Raw genomic sequence first — 18,548 nt, forward strand, 5'->3', positions numbered from 1 at the left:
TAAAATTTATCGAATTTGGAGTTGCGCAGGAAACAAAAAGGAGAGAGGATCCGAGTTCTCTCTAGGCTGGAATCCCAAATTGCATCTTTTATGCGGACTCTACTTTATAAATATTTGAGACTTCACTCCTGGGGGTCCAGCTCTACAGGAGTTCCCATTATATATAATAAAATTAGATTGTAGGCTTGACATGATTATCTTTCAGTAACTATGAAACCACTACAGTTTCATCCCATTGGGCAGCCAGATTTAGATTGCTATGATTGGTTTATACAATTAGTTATCAGATGCATATAAATTACATGGAACCTGATTAATAAGAGGAATTTAGACAATGACTAGTCTCGACTAAAATAATTAACATCAGAACCATGTTTTAAGTTGCTGGATTCAATCATCTTCACATGAGATGACAGCGAGCATCCACACACTGCCCACTGCCCCGCATTGTTGCGAGAACTGAGACATGTAAAATATCTTAACACAAAAATGCAACATGATAGCCATATCATTGATGTATCAAATTTAGCCCATCCAGCGAGCAATTTATGCATGTCATAAATACTGGCAGAGGAACCAACCATAGGTCAATAACGTAGTCCAGGAACGATCTAGTTCATATGGGCATATGGTGGACACCATATAATGAGCTCCAGCTCTGTACTCAGTGGTCTTGATAATATTATCCTGCTACTCCGATTTTAAGTTTTTATAGGACAGAGGTCCTCTATACTTCCTTTCAGTGGGCCCCTTATTGGCCGCAGCTTGATCTCATAAAGCTTTGGCCATAACTTCCCTGTCACTGAAAACATTACAACATATCTAGGGTCATGACACTGATGTATGCAAAGCATGCAACAGCTAATATATGTAAGAGAGGCATGTTGAGCTGAAAACTAGTCAGTACAATTCATACTGGAAATATGGTGGGGAATGGTGTAATTACCAAATAGACGGTTCTTTCCTTCGTCCCAAGCAATACCATTCAGAACATCAATATCCTGCAAGGTTGTAAAGTTCTTGAAGTCACTATATGTGGAAAATAAATATATCAATACAGATGAATGTATCTGCTAAATTAGCAATATGCCAAGTAATCTGCGTGCGTATTTGTACCAAAAAGAAAGTAATCTGCGTACATGCACATCCTACAATGCATCTAGGAGAGGATTTGGTTTGACATAAGCTATGTTTAAAAAAGTCGATTTATGCACAGCTTGATGTCAGTTAAAGTAAGACTAGCAAAAAAGAGGCAAAGATAATCATATCTCAGGTAAACGGCTAGAGGGCCTCACCAATTAAAAAGTAACCAGAAATGATGGGATCCACTTTTTTAAAATTTTGTATTGTTAGAATTTCTTATTTCGAGGTGAAATGCCTCGAAGGAATACAAAATCATGGTGGAGAAGGTCATAGCAGCAAAGGCCATTAGAATTTATATTTTATGTATCAGCATAATTCATTTTGTTATTAATTTCTGGGGGGAAGGATTGCTGAAAGATGAGAAAACAATCAGTTATTCATTAAGGTATAATTTGATTTGAGCAAATAAAAGCCGAAGATAAGTGTCTCTCACATAATTGGATCCACCAAATATAGAAAATGATGAGCTAGAGCTTCTATGAAGGCTAAGCTAGGGCACATTAGCTACATAAATCTTCCTAGGGCATTATACTAAATATATATCATGAGAGGAGACAAATCCAGTAAGAACACCACAAAAAGAGGTGAGAGTACATTACACATGAACACAAGTTTAAACAAATTAAAGAACAGAAGAATGAAAAAGAGTGCTCAAACATAAGAATGAGAAAACACCTATGATGGATGGACACAAGGGGTCTGGTGTACAATACAAGAGTTAAGGGCAGTGTCACATGGACTCACATCCAGCTCAAATAATCCATGTCGAAATGTATCAACAGTTTCGATAAGCATCAGATACTATGACTAGTTGCCAAATTCTTTACTCCCAAATTTCAAAAATTGGTCAAGAGTGGAACTCTTCCAGTAACAGATACAATTACAGTGGCATTCACAGTGGGCTTTCACTGTTTATGATTAAAGAAAGGATGTAGTAAAAGGACCTTTTGCAAAATGCCATATATCTTGGAGTTTGGATGAGGAATAAGTAGTTTGATAGCAACACTGGTGGGAAGACATATAACAGTAAGCATTCAGTGTTTCTGAAGCACGTGGAATATCATGGATTAAAATGTTGTGTCAGCATGCATAATCTGGCACAGATATGCACCATGCCAGTGCCTTCTTGGCACATGGCATTGGCATTGTACCAGATGCATGCTAATGCTTAGCACACAACAGTGCCAGTGCATGCCAAGCACTGCTACATGGTACTTGCTATGCAGTGAGAGGCTGGCACACTACAAGCACATAATACCTTAAGCCATGTCGAAGATAACATGCCATTTACCTTCATAGTATGACCCCAAACCGTGACAAAGGAACATATCAGGATTTATATTAGTGATCATCACTTAAAGAATAATAATAGCATCAGTGATTTAATTGCATCTTTCAACATGCACATCAAACAGATTCAAAAATTGAAAGGGTTGAAATGCCTCGGCAAAAAAAGGGTTGAAATTAAAAGTAACATCATGAATTAATCAAACATCACAAATTAATCAATAATAAATTAACAACAAATGAGTACTATGACTTTAAGGTCTGCTATACCGACCCATAATGCTTCATATCAACATACCATAGAGTTGATCATGGGCCAGACTTGGGCTCAAAACATGTCAAATTTTAAATAGGCCCGGCCCAAAGCCCAACTAAAAATGAATATACTTTAGGGCCAAGGCCCAGCCCATGATCAATTCTACATACCGGTAAGGTACCAAAATGGAACCAACGTCCGATTTGGTATGAGTCAAACCGATCTTAAGCATGCAGAACCACCCCATACCGACCCGTACCACCCGGTTTTGGATGGCATTATGAGCAAAAGTGACAAAAATGTATGGGGAGCTTACATCAACATAGATATGTATCATATCGTATTAATCCAATAATGTATTAGTATGGTGTTTGGTACTGGTCTTGTGGAGCTTGAGGAGATTTATACAGAATGAGCTATCATAATTAAATATTAACATTTTATATCATAAAATATGAAATTATATAATTTGAGAAATTTTATTCTTACATCCTTATAATATCCTTTTTTTCTCCTCTTGCTGAATCAGCCATATAGACATGCAATCAAGTCCAACACAGACATCCATGTCCACGAAATAGTAGTAGAGGGTGTATTTTGCAGCTTTGCAAAATTGAAAATTGAGAACATGTACTTGCAAATGCTCATGTATGTAGAATTTCATGCAAGTACTTCCATGCAAAATAATTGTTACACAATTTACCCTTGTGATATTGGTAAAATATAAAACTGCAGTATATCATTTGTGCATCATAGTTGGAATGAAGTTGAACTGGAAGTTGGCAATATTAGAAAGGTGAATGTTAGTAATATCTACATTGTAGGAAGTTGAAGATTCTGAGAGAATTGAGATAAAGAGTTACCAAAGACAGTTTCATCACGGTCAACCAGCCCCAAATCAGTTTGTAAAGGAAAGTAGGGACTAAAGAGTAGATGTTATGGTATTTTTTGTGATAATTCTCAATGAATGGCGATGTGACTAATGGAAAATATTACACAATGGCTTTAAGAAGTGGAGGAAAAAGATAAAAGAAACAGCTAGACTACCACTTCTGTGTTTGCAAAGGATAAAATAAGAGGAAAAGATATGAAATCACTATGGTCTGATAATAATCTGGATATAAGCATAAGGAAATTCAGACTCACTGTATGTCCAGATCTTAACAACCCTTCCCTGTAAAGAACCAAAAGGAAAAAAAAATCACGATTATAACACAACTAGGAAAAAAGGACACTTAGAAAAATGAAAGGAGCACACCTTAATTCATTGAGAAGGATCCAACCAAGCACTGTGCCATCTTTCTGAGAAATTCTAGCTATGCAATCTGTCTACACCATGTAAGTTTAAATTTTAGAATAATACTTTAAGATGTTATGAAAGCAAATTGACAAGATATCACATCTAATTTACATATCATTCCATATTAAAAATATTTGAATATACAATACTTTAGCACCCATATAATGTGAGGTCAGGTTTCTAAACCATGATAATTTTGATAGGGGTGAACCAAACTTAATCTAAATCATGACCATTGGTTAAAATAATTAAAAAAGAAACAAGATTGTAAATGACACTATGTATTATAGACAAGTAAAACCAATAGTACTTTGAAATCCTTACAGATTATCTCACCTGCCAGATATTTGCCCAAACTTCACCACTTACATACTCCAATTCATTAACATAAGGAATTTCAAGATCACCATATCTTACAGTTACCATTCTTGTGACTGCGCCATATTAAAGAACAATCAGAACTAATGACATACAAAAATTTGATAGTACAACTCTTACAGATTAAGAGACCTTTCAAGGTTAGAGGATCAATCTGATAGAGTGTTGAACTTCCGTCACTCCCAAATAATACTTTTCCATCAGTCGCTAGGCCCCATCCATCTTGCATCTGATGAACGAAATTCTCATGCTGCACCATGCATATTTGGTTAGTTAATGTTCAAAGTATACATTATATCTGGTATATATTATATTTCATTTTTGAACTTATCATCAAATGTTGCTTGCTTTCGAATTTGGAGGGTTAATTTTCTACTAGGTCTCTATTTCATGTTGCTTGCTTTCCTAAGAGCAAGGAGGGAAACCCATTCACATTATATTGATTTTGGTTCCTATAACTGGGGATGCACCACTCAAGACTCGAACCTCGAATCTATGTTTGCTAAGCAAAAGGTTATAACTTATAACCACCAGGTTAAGCCTTGATTCATTACGAGGTTGCTGTCTCAAGTTCACAAATTTATACATTTTAGGTTCTCGTATTACTCATTACTCATGAATATGTCTTTGTATGTTTTATGTACGGCATATGAACTGAAGACAGCCATTACAGGATGAGCCATGAGGAGGTACAAGATAAGATTTGGTTGAGGAAGAAGTGAATAGGTTCTTTCTTAAAGTTTCACTAGGAATGTAGGGAAAAAAATATTACAGAGTACTGACCATTTAAATTTTTGATTAGATGTTCTATAGAGTAAAAAAAAATAAAAGGGAATTTTAAGCAAGAATCATAAGGATTAAGGACAAATAGCAAACAATATAATGCACCTTAAAATAAGGATGACTTTGATATTTTAAAATGTGGTACATATGTATCAGTCTTCTAACCGCATATCATATCCTTTATGTGGATATTATATGACGACTAGGCCACATACAGACCAAAAAAACAGTTTGCTTAACACTTCGCAGACACTGGATTCAAAAACCATTGGAACGAGATAGTACAACCAGTAACCTACCATTCTGATGCAAAACAGGCACTAGCGCGGGTTCCAGGATGCCGAAACCTTGTAATAGATGCATATCGGCCGTACCAATTCATACTAGAGTGTACTGACGATACCATACTAGCTGTTTGGTGCATACTGATAATACCCAGTTTGGTACATACTGTCAATATTGCTACATGTCATTTAGATGGAAAAATGATAGGAGGTTTGGTGTCGGTATTTAAAACCTCATCAGGCACATATGCAATCTTAGTAGATATGGTTGCATGTGGTGTGCATTATTGGCGCAAGGTGGTAAATCTTTAATTGTCACTTGGATTGCTTCTACCTAGTTTAATAAAAAGAGAACTTAATAATTATTTTATTACTTATCAATCAAAAAAGACCATTTCTATCAAACATGCAGGAATGTATCATTTATCACTACTTTGATACTTTCAAAATCTCAATATGGAAGGGTTAGGAGCAATTACTCTATGTTTGATAGTAGAGAAAATATAGAGATAAGGATAAATTTTTATTCTTTAATTTCAGTAGTAAAGATAAAGAAAAGTGATGAAAAAGAAACATGACACCATTTTGGCTCTAGACTTCATGGTAATGGCATAGGCACTAATCATGATTATGGCAATGGCTATGAAATAGTATAAAAAATATTAGCAACATGGTGAGGATGGCAATTTCTGACCCAGATCCACCAACCTACTAAAAATAAATGGGTTAGGTTAGGAATCTTTTTTAAACGGCTTAGGTTTGGGTTGTTCAAGGCCAACAAGACTATAAATGGGTCAGTTTTGGGTTTGACCTCTCTGCCTGACTGGTCAGCATGTATTGGACAAAACCCATAAAACCTAGTCCTAGATCCCAAGGATAGTGATAATAGTGAGGTGCAGACATAGGTTATCCAAGGCCTGATTCAGGTGGTTAGGAAGGTCATCCAATTGATGGCTCAAAGAGAGAACAAAAATAATGAAGAGATTGTTGGAGAGAAAATATTTATGGCATTTTCTTTCCATTTTAGTCTAATCTCTCATTTTATTTGGATGCTCAACCCGGAATCCCTTCTACTTGGCCTTATTTCCTTTCCATTTTTCAATGCAGATAACTAACAATTGAAGCCTTATAAACACATCGGATATGGATCCATATAAAATTAAGAGGCCAACTATGGGTTTGCTCCTCAATTAATTATAAATGGGCTGAGTATACGGCGTGGGCTTTTTAGTTTGTTTTAATCCTTTTTCAATTCTTAATTTTTTTAAGCAATTCTAATATATCTTATATAAATTTGAAATATCTTTAGGATAAAGCCTCTCAAACTATATAATCAAGCAAAATACATTATAGTCCACAGTGAGTTTTTATATTTTATCAACTTGTTCCTCATTCCTGGTTTTTTCCTTGAGTGTGTTTTCTAGTTTAACATCACTGCTGATATCAGTCCCTAACCCAGATCGAAGAGGTGGAGGCATTAGATTGACAGCCAGTCTTAAAAAGCATGTCAGACTAAGAGACCAGTACAAGTTCAGTACTAAGAAAATGAGGATTCCTAAAGCCAATCCTAAACATTTGAGACAAGATTTGATAGTGATGGTTACGTAATTTATGCTCTAGAAAGCGAACATTCAGGAAACAACATGACCGCAATTAAAAAACTCAGTTGCATGAAACACAACATATTCACATTAAGGCCTGTTTGGTTGCCTGTAACTGGGAATTCAATTCAATTCAGCCCAGGGGAGCCCAATTTGGACATTTGGTTGGCCCAAAGTGGAGTAGAAGTGGGTTCCTTCATTGTCCCAATTTAGGGAGAAATGGTCAGCGAAGTGAGCTCATGCTCAGCCCACTTACAAACCAATCAGGCCCTAAGCAAAATTACAAAGTAATGTGGAATTAAGCAAGATTTCAAGAATATGCCGAGATGTCTGGGTGAAGAATAGACCTTGCTAAGATTATGTCGATCATAGATGAAACCAGTTTTCGTCAGCCAAGCCACTTGAAACAACCTACAAATTAAAGAACACAAAATTTAGATCATTCTACATCAGTTTACTACATGGGAAACTATAATTACCTGAGAATTGTGATCCGGAAAAGCCTCAAAGTTATATGACAAAATTCTTACAACAATTTTGCATATTAAAAGTAGTCATGATATGTTTGAAAGGTACTCCTTAACATGTTCGTCATGATAGCTGCATGAACAAACATAAACTTTGTTTTATCCATCACTCACTTGCTTTTTAGAAATTTATTCATTAATTAATTTAGTGTTTTTTTTTTAAGTTATGCTACTATGAGAAATCAACATTGGTTTATAGGGACACGTTACAACCTTATCTAAAAATAAAAGAACAGCTACAGGTGCCATAAGCAACACAATGTATATGTGTATATTTATATGTATTTGAGAGTATACAGCTTTACATATGTATACAAACATATATCACACGAAAGAGGGAGAAGGGAAGTGAGTTGAGCTGCAAATTATATGACAATTCAATAAATTAATTATTCAAAGTTCCACACCATTGATCATTATCTATAACATTTAAAATGCCTTTACGAGCAAAAGTCATTCAATCTAGAGTTTTCTTCTATCCATAAGTGGTAATAGGATAATTAGCTTTTAAGTGATGAAATATTGATGACTTGTTTTGCATTTTAGAAGCACCTGAACTCTCACGTTCACATGTACTAGTGCACACGGGTCATTCAAGAGCAAGAAGCACTTAATGGAAGGTTGTGATCCTATCAATAAAGTTTTTTGTGAGAACAACGGATAAATGATACGAATTAATTTATGTACTTCTGTTTCTCATCCAATTAGTATAGACTAGAGAGACAATATGGAGGGGCGTATCCACTAAAAAAAGACAATATGTAATCCTCTTCTTTCTCTTTCTCATGCAATAAGCCATGCTTGTAGCATTGTCAAAAGATTCCAAGTAACATCGCCTTCTTGTAGTAATAGTTCTTTCAGGACATTCAGATGTTGCAACATCTGACATGCACCAGATATGTTTCTATCTATTAATAATATCAAATGGGACCTTATAAATGCTTCCTTGGACTCCCATATTCATATTCTTCAAGACTTCTGAGTTGTGATTCTGCCACTTTCGACTTACTACAGTTATTCCCAGAATCCAAGTTCAAGATAACCAAATTCCAACTTCACCTAAAGAACCTAATATTCAATTAGGTAAGACTTATCACATTGATGTCTCCTTACCACATTAAGCCCTGCTTAGTCTGATTTTTTATTCCTTTCCTCTATGGAGTTGAGCTTGGCTCAATGTCTAGTAATAAAATAGTCCAACTTCTCATCCATTCCTGACTGCTGTATTCTGCTAGTTTCTCTTTATCATGGTCTTCTCCTTAGCTGTGTTCAAACTGTTTCTTCTTTTCTGTGTGATTATCTAATTATCTTCAGGAGAGATCACTGATTGGTGCAACAGTAAAAGTATTGGTCTGCCAAGCAAATGGTGCAAGTTCAAGTCCTAGGGCAACTACTTTGTACAAAAAAGTGCCAGAGGTTAGGACTGTCTCCAGTTCGCCCCTCCTAGGATCCCAGATCGCTAGGATCATAACTGCATATTGTCCTTTTGTCATCTATTTTCAGGCTCACTGTGAACATAACATGATTTTATAAGAGGCACAAGGCTCATGAGCCTATTATTTCTGGGAACCTTAATCCCCTCCTACAGGTTACATTATTTATTATAGCTACAATTAAGATGTGAAGGTTCTGCAGAATGCTTTGCAGGTTTATCAGTTGCTCAAGGGTTTGGCATGGTAGCATGTTATTTAACTCGCTGCCAGTTTGATATCACTTAGCTTCAGTGACATACATTGACGAATTAGAAAGTAGAGTTGTAATTGTGCAACACAAGCAGTATAGGGTAATTATATTGTAATTAACTTTTTTGCCTCATGTGAATAAATTGAAAAGGAAGGAATAGCAAGGAGAGAACAAAAAATAGAAAATGTTCCATCATGATAGCAAAGACTAAAAGAGAAGCACTGAATTATTTTTTATACACAACAAACTGGCTCCATGGAGTTCAACATTAGAACGATCCAGGAGAGTAAGTTCAACTATTAGATGTTTTGTAGTAACCTTTCACCCAAAAGAGTAAGACCTTCTCCAAATACCGATCCATCCATTGCGTAGTAAGACTGGACCTGGAAATCGATCAAACAAGAAATGATGGTCATTACTGAGGCTACACATTTTCTTCAGAACTGTACCAGAACAATCCTTTTAAAATAAAAAGAACCGCTCATTTTTGAGTTGAAATTTTCAGAATTAATGATTGTAATAAAAGATGCACTAAGCATCAAAACCAGCTAACCCTTTAGATCTCACGACACACCAGATGCATGTAAGATACGCTACAGCATCTACATGCAATTCCATCAGACATTTATTTGGCCACACATACCATGACCTTACAGTTAAAACTAAAAATTGAAAATTAAATTAACATCAAGTGACTTGTATATAAAATGAATATACACTTCAAACCTGATTCTTAGCAATCTGGATCCTTCCCATGATTCTATGTTTCACATGGTTTTCAAAATAATAGGTATCATGCAGGCCAGCATATCTTAGAAGTAGCAACACATATTGGTATGTAATAACTACACAATGCATAATTAATCATGGCTCAACAATGTGCTGTATGCTCTGATACTGTGAAAAAGCGATGCTTCCAAGAAACAGAAAATTCTTTATTCTGTTTAGATTGGTGGATGTTTGAACCTTTGAATACTATTTCAAGTGAATCCCATTAAATTCTTTTTCTTCATACAAAATAACTTGAATCAGTTATATGATTATAAATCTTTGCATACTCTTAGAGCATACTTAACTTTAAATGATGACCCAGTAATCAGTCAGATACTGGTCCAAGATGAAGACATACCGACAATAGGTTTATTGCATCCAAACATGGAAATTATCAATGGATTAACTTGTCAAGCACAATGCCACTAGTTAAATTAATACTACAAATTTCATTAAAACTGCAAAACATACTGTTAAATTGAGTTACCTTTCCAGTCTGGAGAAGAACTTGTCTGACTGATGACTGAGTTTGACAGAAGGAAACAAAAATAAGGGTCTTAGTAAAGCAATAGAATCAAACATATAAAAGTGCAACAGTTGTTCAGAAATATCATAAAAATTATGCTAATAGTTTGATAACAAAAGACTAAATACACGTGATACTATTGTACAAGTATAAAGTACTCCAAGATAGATGAACTTTGGCTCTTCAAATTCTTGAAGCACTCCAAATCCTTTCCCTAAACATGACTTGCATTGCCTTATCTATGCCCTATATGGATTAAAAGTGCCTATCAGTTTATTTCTTATTGCACACATATCATTTTGCAAAAGAAAAAAAAATAAAACTGTTCTCCCCAGCCCAGACATTCTTCCATATACCATACTAAAAATAACTATTGAGTGACAAAAACAAGAATTTATTCAAGGAAATATTTATACTGTATGCATACATGCATAAGTATTTTTTTTCCTGCAAACATGATGTGATCATGGAAATGCAACCAAGCAAGACAAACTTGTAACTTATTAAGCAGAACAAAGCAAAATTGGGAATTCAGAAAGTAAGACATGAAAATGTTTGGATTGGTGCTACATATTGTACCTTCCAATATGATATGATGCAGACTTGTTGGTATAATAAATGCCATTTGAAATGTAGATCATATTAGGCTCTATCAACATAAATCATATAGCATTGAGCAATGTTAAGCCACTACACTAAGTTACACAATGATATGATCTGATACCGCCTTAAGATATATCCAGCACAGGTCCAGGACCATGAATAGTTACATGAGTGTCCCTATATGGTCTCGTACCCATGTTGACCTGGTGAAAGGAAATCAGCTCATCTTTTGTAGAACAATCAGCAAGAGTTGCACAAGCAACATGCCAAAAATGCTGTCAATCAAAGATATCCGCAAGGGTGATGTGAAAGTTTTCTTTTGGTATTTATTATCATATTATGATTGTCTATTTAGTTATCTAAATACATCAGCTATAAAGTGTCAAGTTTTAGTAGTTTACCTCTTTTTACTTTCTCGAGTTAATGAGGAGATAAATGATAAGTATAATCTTTAATGAGCCAAGACCTCAGAAAAGAACATATTTACAGTACTTCATAAGGACTAATGTGAAGAACTAAATGGATGCAAGCACCGTTTACAGTAATGACATATAAAAAAAAATACAATATATAACTACATGCATTTAATCAGACAGTCACTTTATATGTGAGAAAGAAATGTTTGAATACAATATATTTGTCAATTCTGCTAAAAAAAAGACAAAGAAAATTTAAATAACTAGGCATTAAAAATCTTCAAAAATTGAAATATGTAATGAAATTTTGATTAACTGTAGTTCAAGAATACATGTTCATGGTATAAAACACCAGTAAACTTTGTAGATTTTATTTTTACACAATTATAATGTCAACTGAAAATTATTGAAATTAGACAATAACGAAACTTATGTATCACAAATAGTCTAAATGTTGTATTTCAACTTTCCAGGATTCTTTTGTTTTTTCTTCCTTTCAAAGAATTTTTCCTTATTTTTCATGACTGAAACTCCAAAACTCAGAGAGAAACAGCTGAAACCGCAGAAACTATGACTCCATGAGCCTGACCAAAACCATAACCAAGTTTTCAGACCTTGAAGTTAAAGAAAAGAAACCTTTTGATTTTGGAGGATATAAATGGAAATTATTTTTCAAATGAGCCAGCAAGCAATATAAAATATTTTTTTTGCTTTGATATTGCTTTTCTGATATAGTTCTATCTTCCATATGCACACACAAATTTGGTTCAATTATAAATAATTTAGTAGGGGTTAAGTTTTAAATAGCCTACCTAATATGTATGAAACATGGCTTAGTGAAACAAGAAATAGGATACTGGATGCATAAAGGTTTAAATCTTAGATTTGTCCAAGATCTAGTGATGGTTTTCATATGAAATAGTATGACATCTAGACACATATAAAACACGACTCTATGTTAATTAGGGACAGCGATATAACTTACACTTTTCATAATTGTCAGCAAATCATGGGCTCGGAGATAGAAGCCAATGATAACTAGATTATGCCAACAGGCATTGGAACAAGACTGAATCATATTGTTAACAAGGGCAAACTTGAAAACTTTAATGTAGAGGGCTCGATTGCTTAAGTAGGAACTAATACAGCAGTTCAATTAGGTGACAATTTTCAGGGAAATGGCAGAGTTTAAATATAAGAAACAAACTTAGTATATATAGGTTGAAGGGAGCAGCTTCAGATATAAAACCTTTTCACTAAAGATACAACTATGAAAAGTATCTACATACTGAAGAAGAATGGAGGCATTTCAACTGAAGTCAGAAAATCGCTTATGCTGAAAGTTAACAGATAAATTTTTATACCAAAATATTTTATTTTCAAAATTGATAATGTACATACCCTTTTATAAAGACCGGTTGACTCAAATAATGTATCATTTCCTCCATATACGAGACCCTGACAGGAAAGGGAAAAAAATCAAAATTCATGCCAGTAAACACAGCATCAAATTATTAAAATGAGACTAGCAATATAAAAATAGTCCAACAAAAACCATGAAAAAATTCAATATGATATCGGATAAGCCTGCTTGGAAAGAGGCTGAAGCTATAGTCTAATAGTACCTAATTGTTTCTAAGTCGATTGACACATGAATGGGTTCTTTCCGACAATGGTTAGATTATGATAATTGCACTCAATTTTCGACCCAATTTGAATATTAAGAACCGCATGCCTGCCGTATACACAGGTAGAATGCCTAATATACTATTGTCTTGCATCTTCTATTATTATTCTTACAAGACGATAGATAAAGAAATGACTCATTAAAGAAAAGAATCATGCGTAGCTTAAATTTAAGAACTTTAGCAGTAAGAAAATAAAATCATAAGAATGAACAGAGGAAAGATTTAATCACCATATAAAGGCAGCAGAAAAATAGTTTGGCTTAGTGAATTGAACTTGACTAAATATTTTATACTTGTCATTTTCAGCATTTTACATAAAACATGATTTCCCTCGACTCCATAAGTTCCCTTTTCAACAGTCAAATTGTCGCATGTTCTGTGAGATTCCCATGTTACAATTCAGGAAGGCGTCTTCTTTTGCGATCGACCAAGATCACAAAACAATAGAAAAATAAACAGTCAAATACTCGAGAAAGGGAGGGGGGGGGTGTTAGAGAGACAGAGAAACCATACCTGGGTGAAGGCCCCGGGGTCATGGGGAAACTCATCGACGATGTCGAAAGAGTAGAATCGAGGAGAGGAAACGATGGACGCCGTCAACTTCCAAGCGAGATTGATGAGGAGAAGGACGCAGACGAAGATCAGGACGAAAGGGATCGAGATTCCTCTCCTCCAGAAGCTTCTGTGGCGGGAGGCGGTAGCGGCGGCCGTCCTTGGGCGCGGTGGAGGGGAAGAGGCCATGGTAGTGTCGGCGCTTGTCCGCCTCGGCTTCCCCCTCCTCCGGGACCCAACGGCCATTTCTTGGGGTCGGAACGCCCGTAACCAGTTTACTGTAATAAAAAAAATATATATTCTCAATCAGATGAACTTGTTGCACAGCAAAACTCTTCAGAAGCCAAGGCTGTCACCGCCCGGTAATTATGCGCGACGCGCCGTGAGATCCAGAGGAAAGGGGGGAAATTTGGAAGGAGAATCGAAATGGAATGGAAAAGAGGGCAGGAATAAAGATCATGATTTCCATTTTATTATTTAGTGCAAGAAATATCACAATAAAAAGGAATACTCAATATCGGTTAGATACTAATATTTAATTGAACTAGTCATACATCAAAATATTACCAATTTTATATATCTTTGATTTAGTTTTTTAGTTTCTTTCTTGCTTCATTTTTACTTTTGTTATTATCTTTATTTTATTTTATTTTTCAATATAGTTTAGTTTTAATATTTTAATTTAAATTTTAGTCTGCTTATTCATGATTTTACTATATTTTCTATTCGTGTTTTCTAATTTTAAATAATATATTTTCTTGTATTTTCCTTTTATATTTTTGATACTTTAATGAGGTATGCTATTGTTTTTTAATATCCTAAGTTTTTGCCTTTTTATTTTAATTTATTGTTTTAATTGAATTTCATATATTTATTGAGCGTATTTTATATTTTTTATCCAATACTATTTAATAATTTATGTTTAAATTTTTTAAATTCCTTCACGTAACATTGATTCCACAATTCTCATTTGTTAGTGTAATACATACTAAACCTTTAATAACAATTAATGTAATATTACGATCATGTTACTTGATATTTTTATTTTTTTGATGTAGTAATAATTATTGATTAAATATAGTTAATTATTTATAGTTTATGGTGCATCATAATCATTGATAATTAACTCGTATCAAATATAATATGTGTTGCTATTTTATAATAAATATTATTAATTGGTTCATTTTCTAAAATTACCATTCTCCTATTCCTCATTGGTCATTCGTCTTTTTTAGGAATAAAATATATTTGTCATACCACTCCAAAAAAAATATATCAGTAAATATCAGAAATAAAATATATGAAAACTCAGAATGGATATTTGTCCCAGCCATCCACAATATCGATTCCGTATGATTAATAACATATGATGCCATCACCCAGCTTGTAACACAGTTAGCTTCTCTATATATTTATTTTACTACAAAAAACTAAAGAGCTACCATCATTTTCCAACAATTTTGACGTAAAGAATAGTTAATAATGTCCGAAATAGTCGAACAAGAAAGCCACCAAATAGCTGTCAAGGAGTTCCTTTCAATATAATATGTGAAGCCTTTAAAATTTTTGCAGCATACAACATACCTTCCCACGCAGCATGCAATTCCACCACAGAAAATATAATATCAAATAATATAGCACCTCCTACCATGACTAATGCACCACTCATACTTCTAATAACAAAACTTGCTCTACTCAAATCATCTCTATTTAACATACTATCATCAAAATTAATCTTGAGGAAACCAGAGGATAGTAGCTCCCGGTAAAATAACCATACATGAGGATGCAAAACCTGTATATGGAGAGTCATAGTTTGCCCCCTTATCAAGGACACCTCCAAGGTAGTAGCAATTATGTATTTCTATTCTTGACAAACTGCTTTCATGAGAATCAATTTAGAACTCTAAGCATAACTTTAAAAATTACAATCATTTTTCGCCAATCAAATATTATAAGCAATATAAGCCATCAGCATATTCTCTCTACACATGTAAATGATCTCTCATGGATGGTTTGGATAGAGATATCAACAAAGAGTTGGAATTATATCCACAAAAATAAAGCAACCCTATGAACACCACTTTTCCATTTCCACCCAATGTTTCTAGTTGATAGGACATCCCATGTGAAGGCTCCCAACCCAAATCCATCTGCACGTTCTCCATTTAATATAGGAGGTAATATTTTGCCTTCCTCTTGTATTATTTAAATATTTGATAGGTTCCAGCCGTATGGAAAAATTAATATGTTTCAGATCACAACAAAATGTCATGATCCTGCAATCACGATCATGTTATAAGCATGATTTGAGGTAATAGTTGTTTTAACAAACGGCAGGTCAGATGATTTTAAGGACTTTTGACGGTATTTGATCGTAAAATATCAAAATTCACCGTACTAGTGCTGGACCCATACTGGTGCCACACTAGCATAATATTAATATGGTATGGCACGAAATTTTTTTAGCATACCGAAAGTCGGTAAACCATCGATACCGAACCAGTACGATACAATATATTTGATACTGCATAATTCGGTACAGTACGGTATATTATGCTTGATACAACTATCGATTACTTTACCAGTCTGGTAAACCAACACCTTTCTCTTGTGCTTGATTTGTGTTTCTTGTTCTGTGATTTTCGTTTCTCTGCTGGATTTCACCACTCAGGTATAAGGGAAACAATGTACAAAGTTGTCGGTGCAATCTAACTGTGTACTATATTTTCCAACAATCAGAAGAATATGTGTCTTCATTTGACTTCATGTTTAACATTTTCTTTTTTCACATTAGTTACAAATTTATGTGAATCTATCTTTGTTTAATGTTTCAGATTACCTAGAATTTAGGTGTTCACCTACTATTATGTTAGATGAGGGAAGTGATGCTTCCAGCTTGAGAATATCTATCATGAGACCTTATCATACTTGCAACAGGATGACAAGATCTCATAGAATCGTACCAAAATTACAACAGTAATTGATAAAGACCAAAGAATCATGGCACTGCATTTAAGTTAGTTTCAACAACCACTTGGGTCAACATCTTCTTGCAATAAAGTTTCAGTAGACATTACATTGCATCTGTTCCCATGAGTATTGTTGAAAGGTTGATGATCCGAAACAGATCTCGAGTCCAAGAAGGATGACTGGATTGTTTGGAAATATATGTCTGAGCTTGAAATTCACATCCTTGTCCATTAGAAGTGAGAATTGTAGCTTATAATTGTTAAAGAGAATCTCTGCATTTTAATTATCACTGCATGCATGGAAAAGGTTCGATTCAAAATTTAGCTTGTCAAGTAATGTTCTCCACAACAACTCCACAATAAACGACTAAGAAGAATGCACATCCGTTATAATTTGTTCAGTTTGTGCCAAAGATATTTAGATGGAAATATCGACATGGTTATTGATTTGAAGCATTTTATAAAGATGTCACCTATCTAAATTTTAAAACATGCCATGCATGACGTAATCACAAGCAACGCAAGTAAGTGTTATTATATAAATTTGGTATACCCAAAAGCCAGTATCTCATAAGAGAATGCAAAGGTCTTTTGCATATGGAATGAGATATAAAATAAAATTTAATTTGTAATCTTTCAAGTCTTATATATCATTCCACTAGACAGGAAAGATCATTGGCCTTCCCAAGATACCAACCTTGGTGTGTTGATGTCTGCATGACTCATTCATGAAAAAAATAATCTCAACTAGGTGCCACTTCGAATGTGATAACTTGAATCTATTGATGAACTAGTTTGGACCATTATCCTTTCATTTTCTTTTTATGGTTAGTAAAATATCTTACTTAAAAAACAAAGTATTGAAACTTTTGGTTAAGTGTAATTAAATATGCAAAACACAGTCCTCCCAGTAGTATTGGAACAATAAAGTAGTTCAAATAAATTTACTTGTCACCAACTCAAAACTTATGCTAATTATAGACTATCTCAAATATTTCAAAACAACTCAAACAAATTAGATTTAAACATGGAATATCTTACTGGTAAGTTTTCTTTTGTTGAGAGAGAAAGAGAAAGTCATTTGTGGGGCTGTAAATGGGTCAAGTCAACCCATGACTTAAACTCGATCCCAACCTAATTAGACTCAACCCTGTCCATATTTGAAGACAGATCAGGGTCAAAAACTAGACCCTATTTGAAAATTTGACCGATTTGGACTATGTAATTTTTGGTTTGACTTGACCAAGCCCAACCCATATATCATGTCTGATTTGGGTCAATAAAAAGTAGATCCGACCCAAAAACCCAAATCATATAAAATTCCTTCTCCTTCTCCTTCACGTTAAATATTTTTCTCAAGACTCATCAAATTAGTCCTTCTATGTTATCTCAACAACTGCAACTCTTTTCTACTTCCAGTTGATTATATTAAAAATATTCATTGTCTATTTGGCAGTTTCTTATATTAAAAATATTCATTGTCTATTTGGCAGTTTCTTATTTAAAAATTTTCAAGTATCTAAATTTATATTTTAAAATAAAGATTGTAAACTTCTACCTTGAGAATAATCGATTTGTTTCATGAAATTTAAGTTTTCTAATAAAAGTTTATGTTTAAGTTTTTTATTTTATTTAAAAATAGTAATTTTATATTTTTATTTTATTTAAAAATTAGTAATTTTATATTAAACTATTCAGTATTATATTTAGCTAGAAAAAGCTAATTGCTTGACTCGAACTATAAATCTAATCTAATCTAGTCCAAAGTTGGACTCGAA

At 34.0% G+C, this 18,548-nt stretch overlaps 1 protein-coding gene across 2 annotated transcripts; it reads right to left on the bottom strand.

Annotated features, from left to right (window-relative positions):
* Nucleotides 1-313: 313 nt before the first annotated feature.
* Nucleotides 314-14,195, bottom strand: LOC103712433 (glutaminyl-peptide cyclotransferase). 2 transcript variants are annotated; one of them, XM_008798955.4, is made up of 11 exons: nucleotides 13,760-14,195; nucleotides 12,960-13,016; nucleotides 10,501-10,536; nucleotides 9,561-9,625; nucleotides 7,380-7,443; nucleotides 4,497-4,614; nucleotides 4,323-4,420; nucleotides 3,945-4,015; nucleotides 3,833-3,860; nucleotides 947-1,001; nucleotides 314-802 (listed from the first exon to the last, which is right to left on the bottom strand). In XM_008798955.4, the coding sequence occupies exons 1-11, from the start codon at nucleotides 14,042-14,044 to the stop codon at nucleotides 702-704; spliced, it is 978 nt and encodes a 325-aa protein (XP_008797177.2). In that variant the 5' UTR covers nucleotides 14,045-14,195; the 3' UTR covers nucleotides 314-701. The 2 variants fall into 2 exon arrangements, with proteins under 2 accessions (XP_008797177.2, XP_038970730.1); XM_039114802.1 differs by lacking the exon at nucleotides 12,960-13,016 and having other exon boundaries at nucleotides 13,760-14,160.
* Nucleotides 14,196-18,548: the final 4,353 nt, after the last annotated feature.

The sequence above is a fragment of the Phoenix dactylifera genome, chromosome 17, assembly GCF_009389715.1.
Source record: "Phoenix dactylifera cultivar Barhee BC4 chromosome 17, palm_55x_up_171113_PBpolish2nd_filt_p, whole genome shotgun sequence".
Taxonomy (NCBI): domain Eukaryota; kingdom Viridiplantae; phylum Streptophyta; class Magnoliopsida; order Arecales; family Arecaceae; genus Phoenix; species Phoenix dactylifera.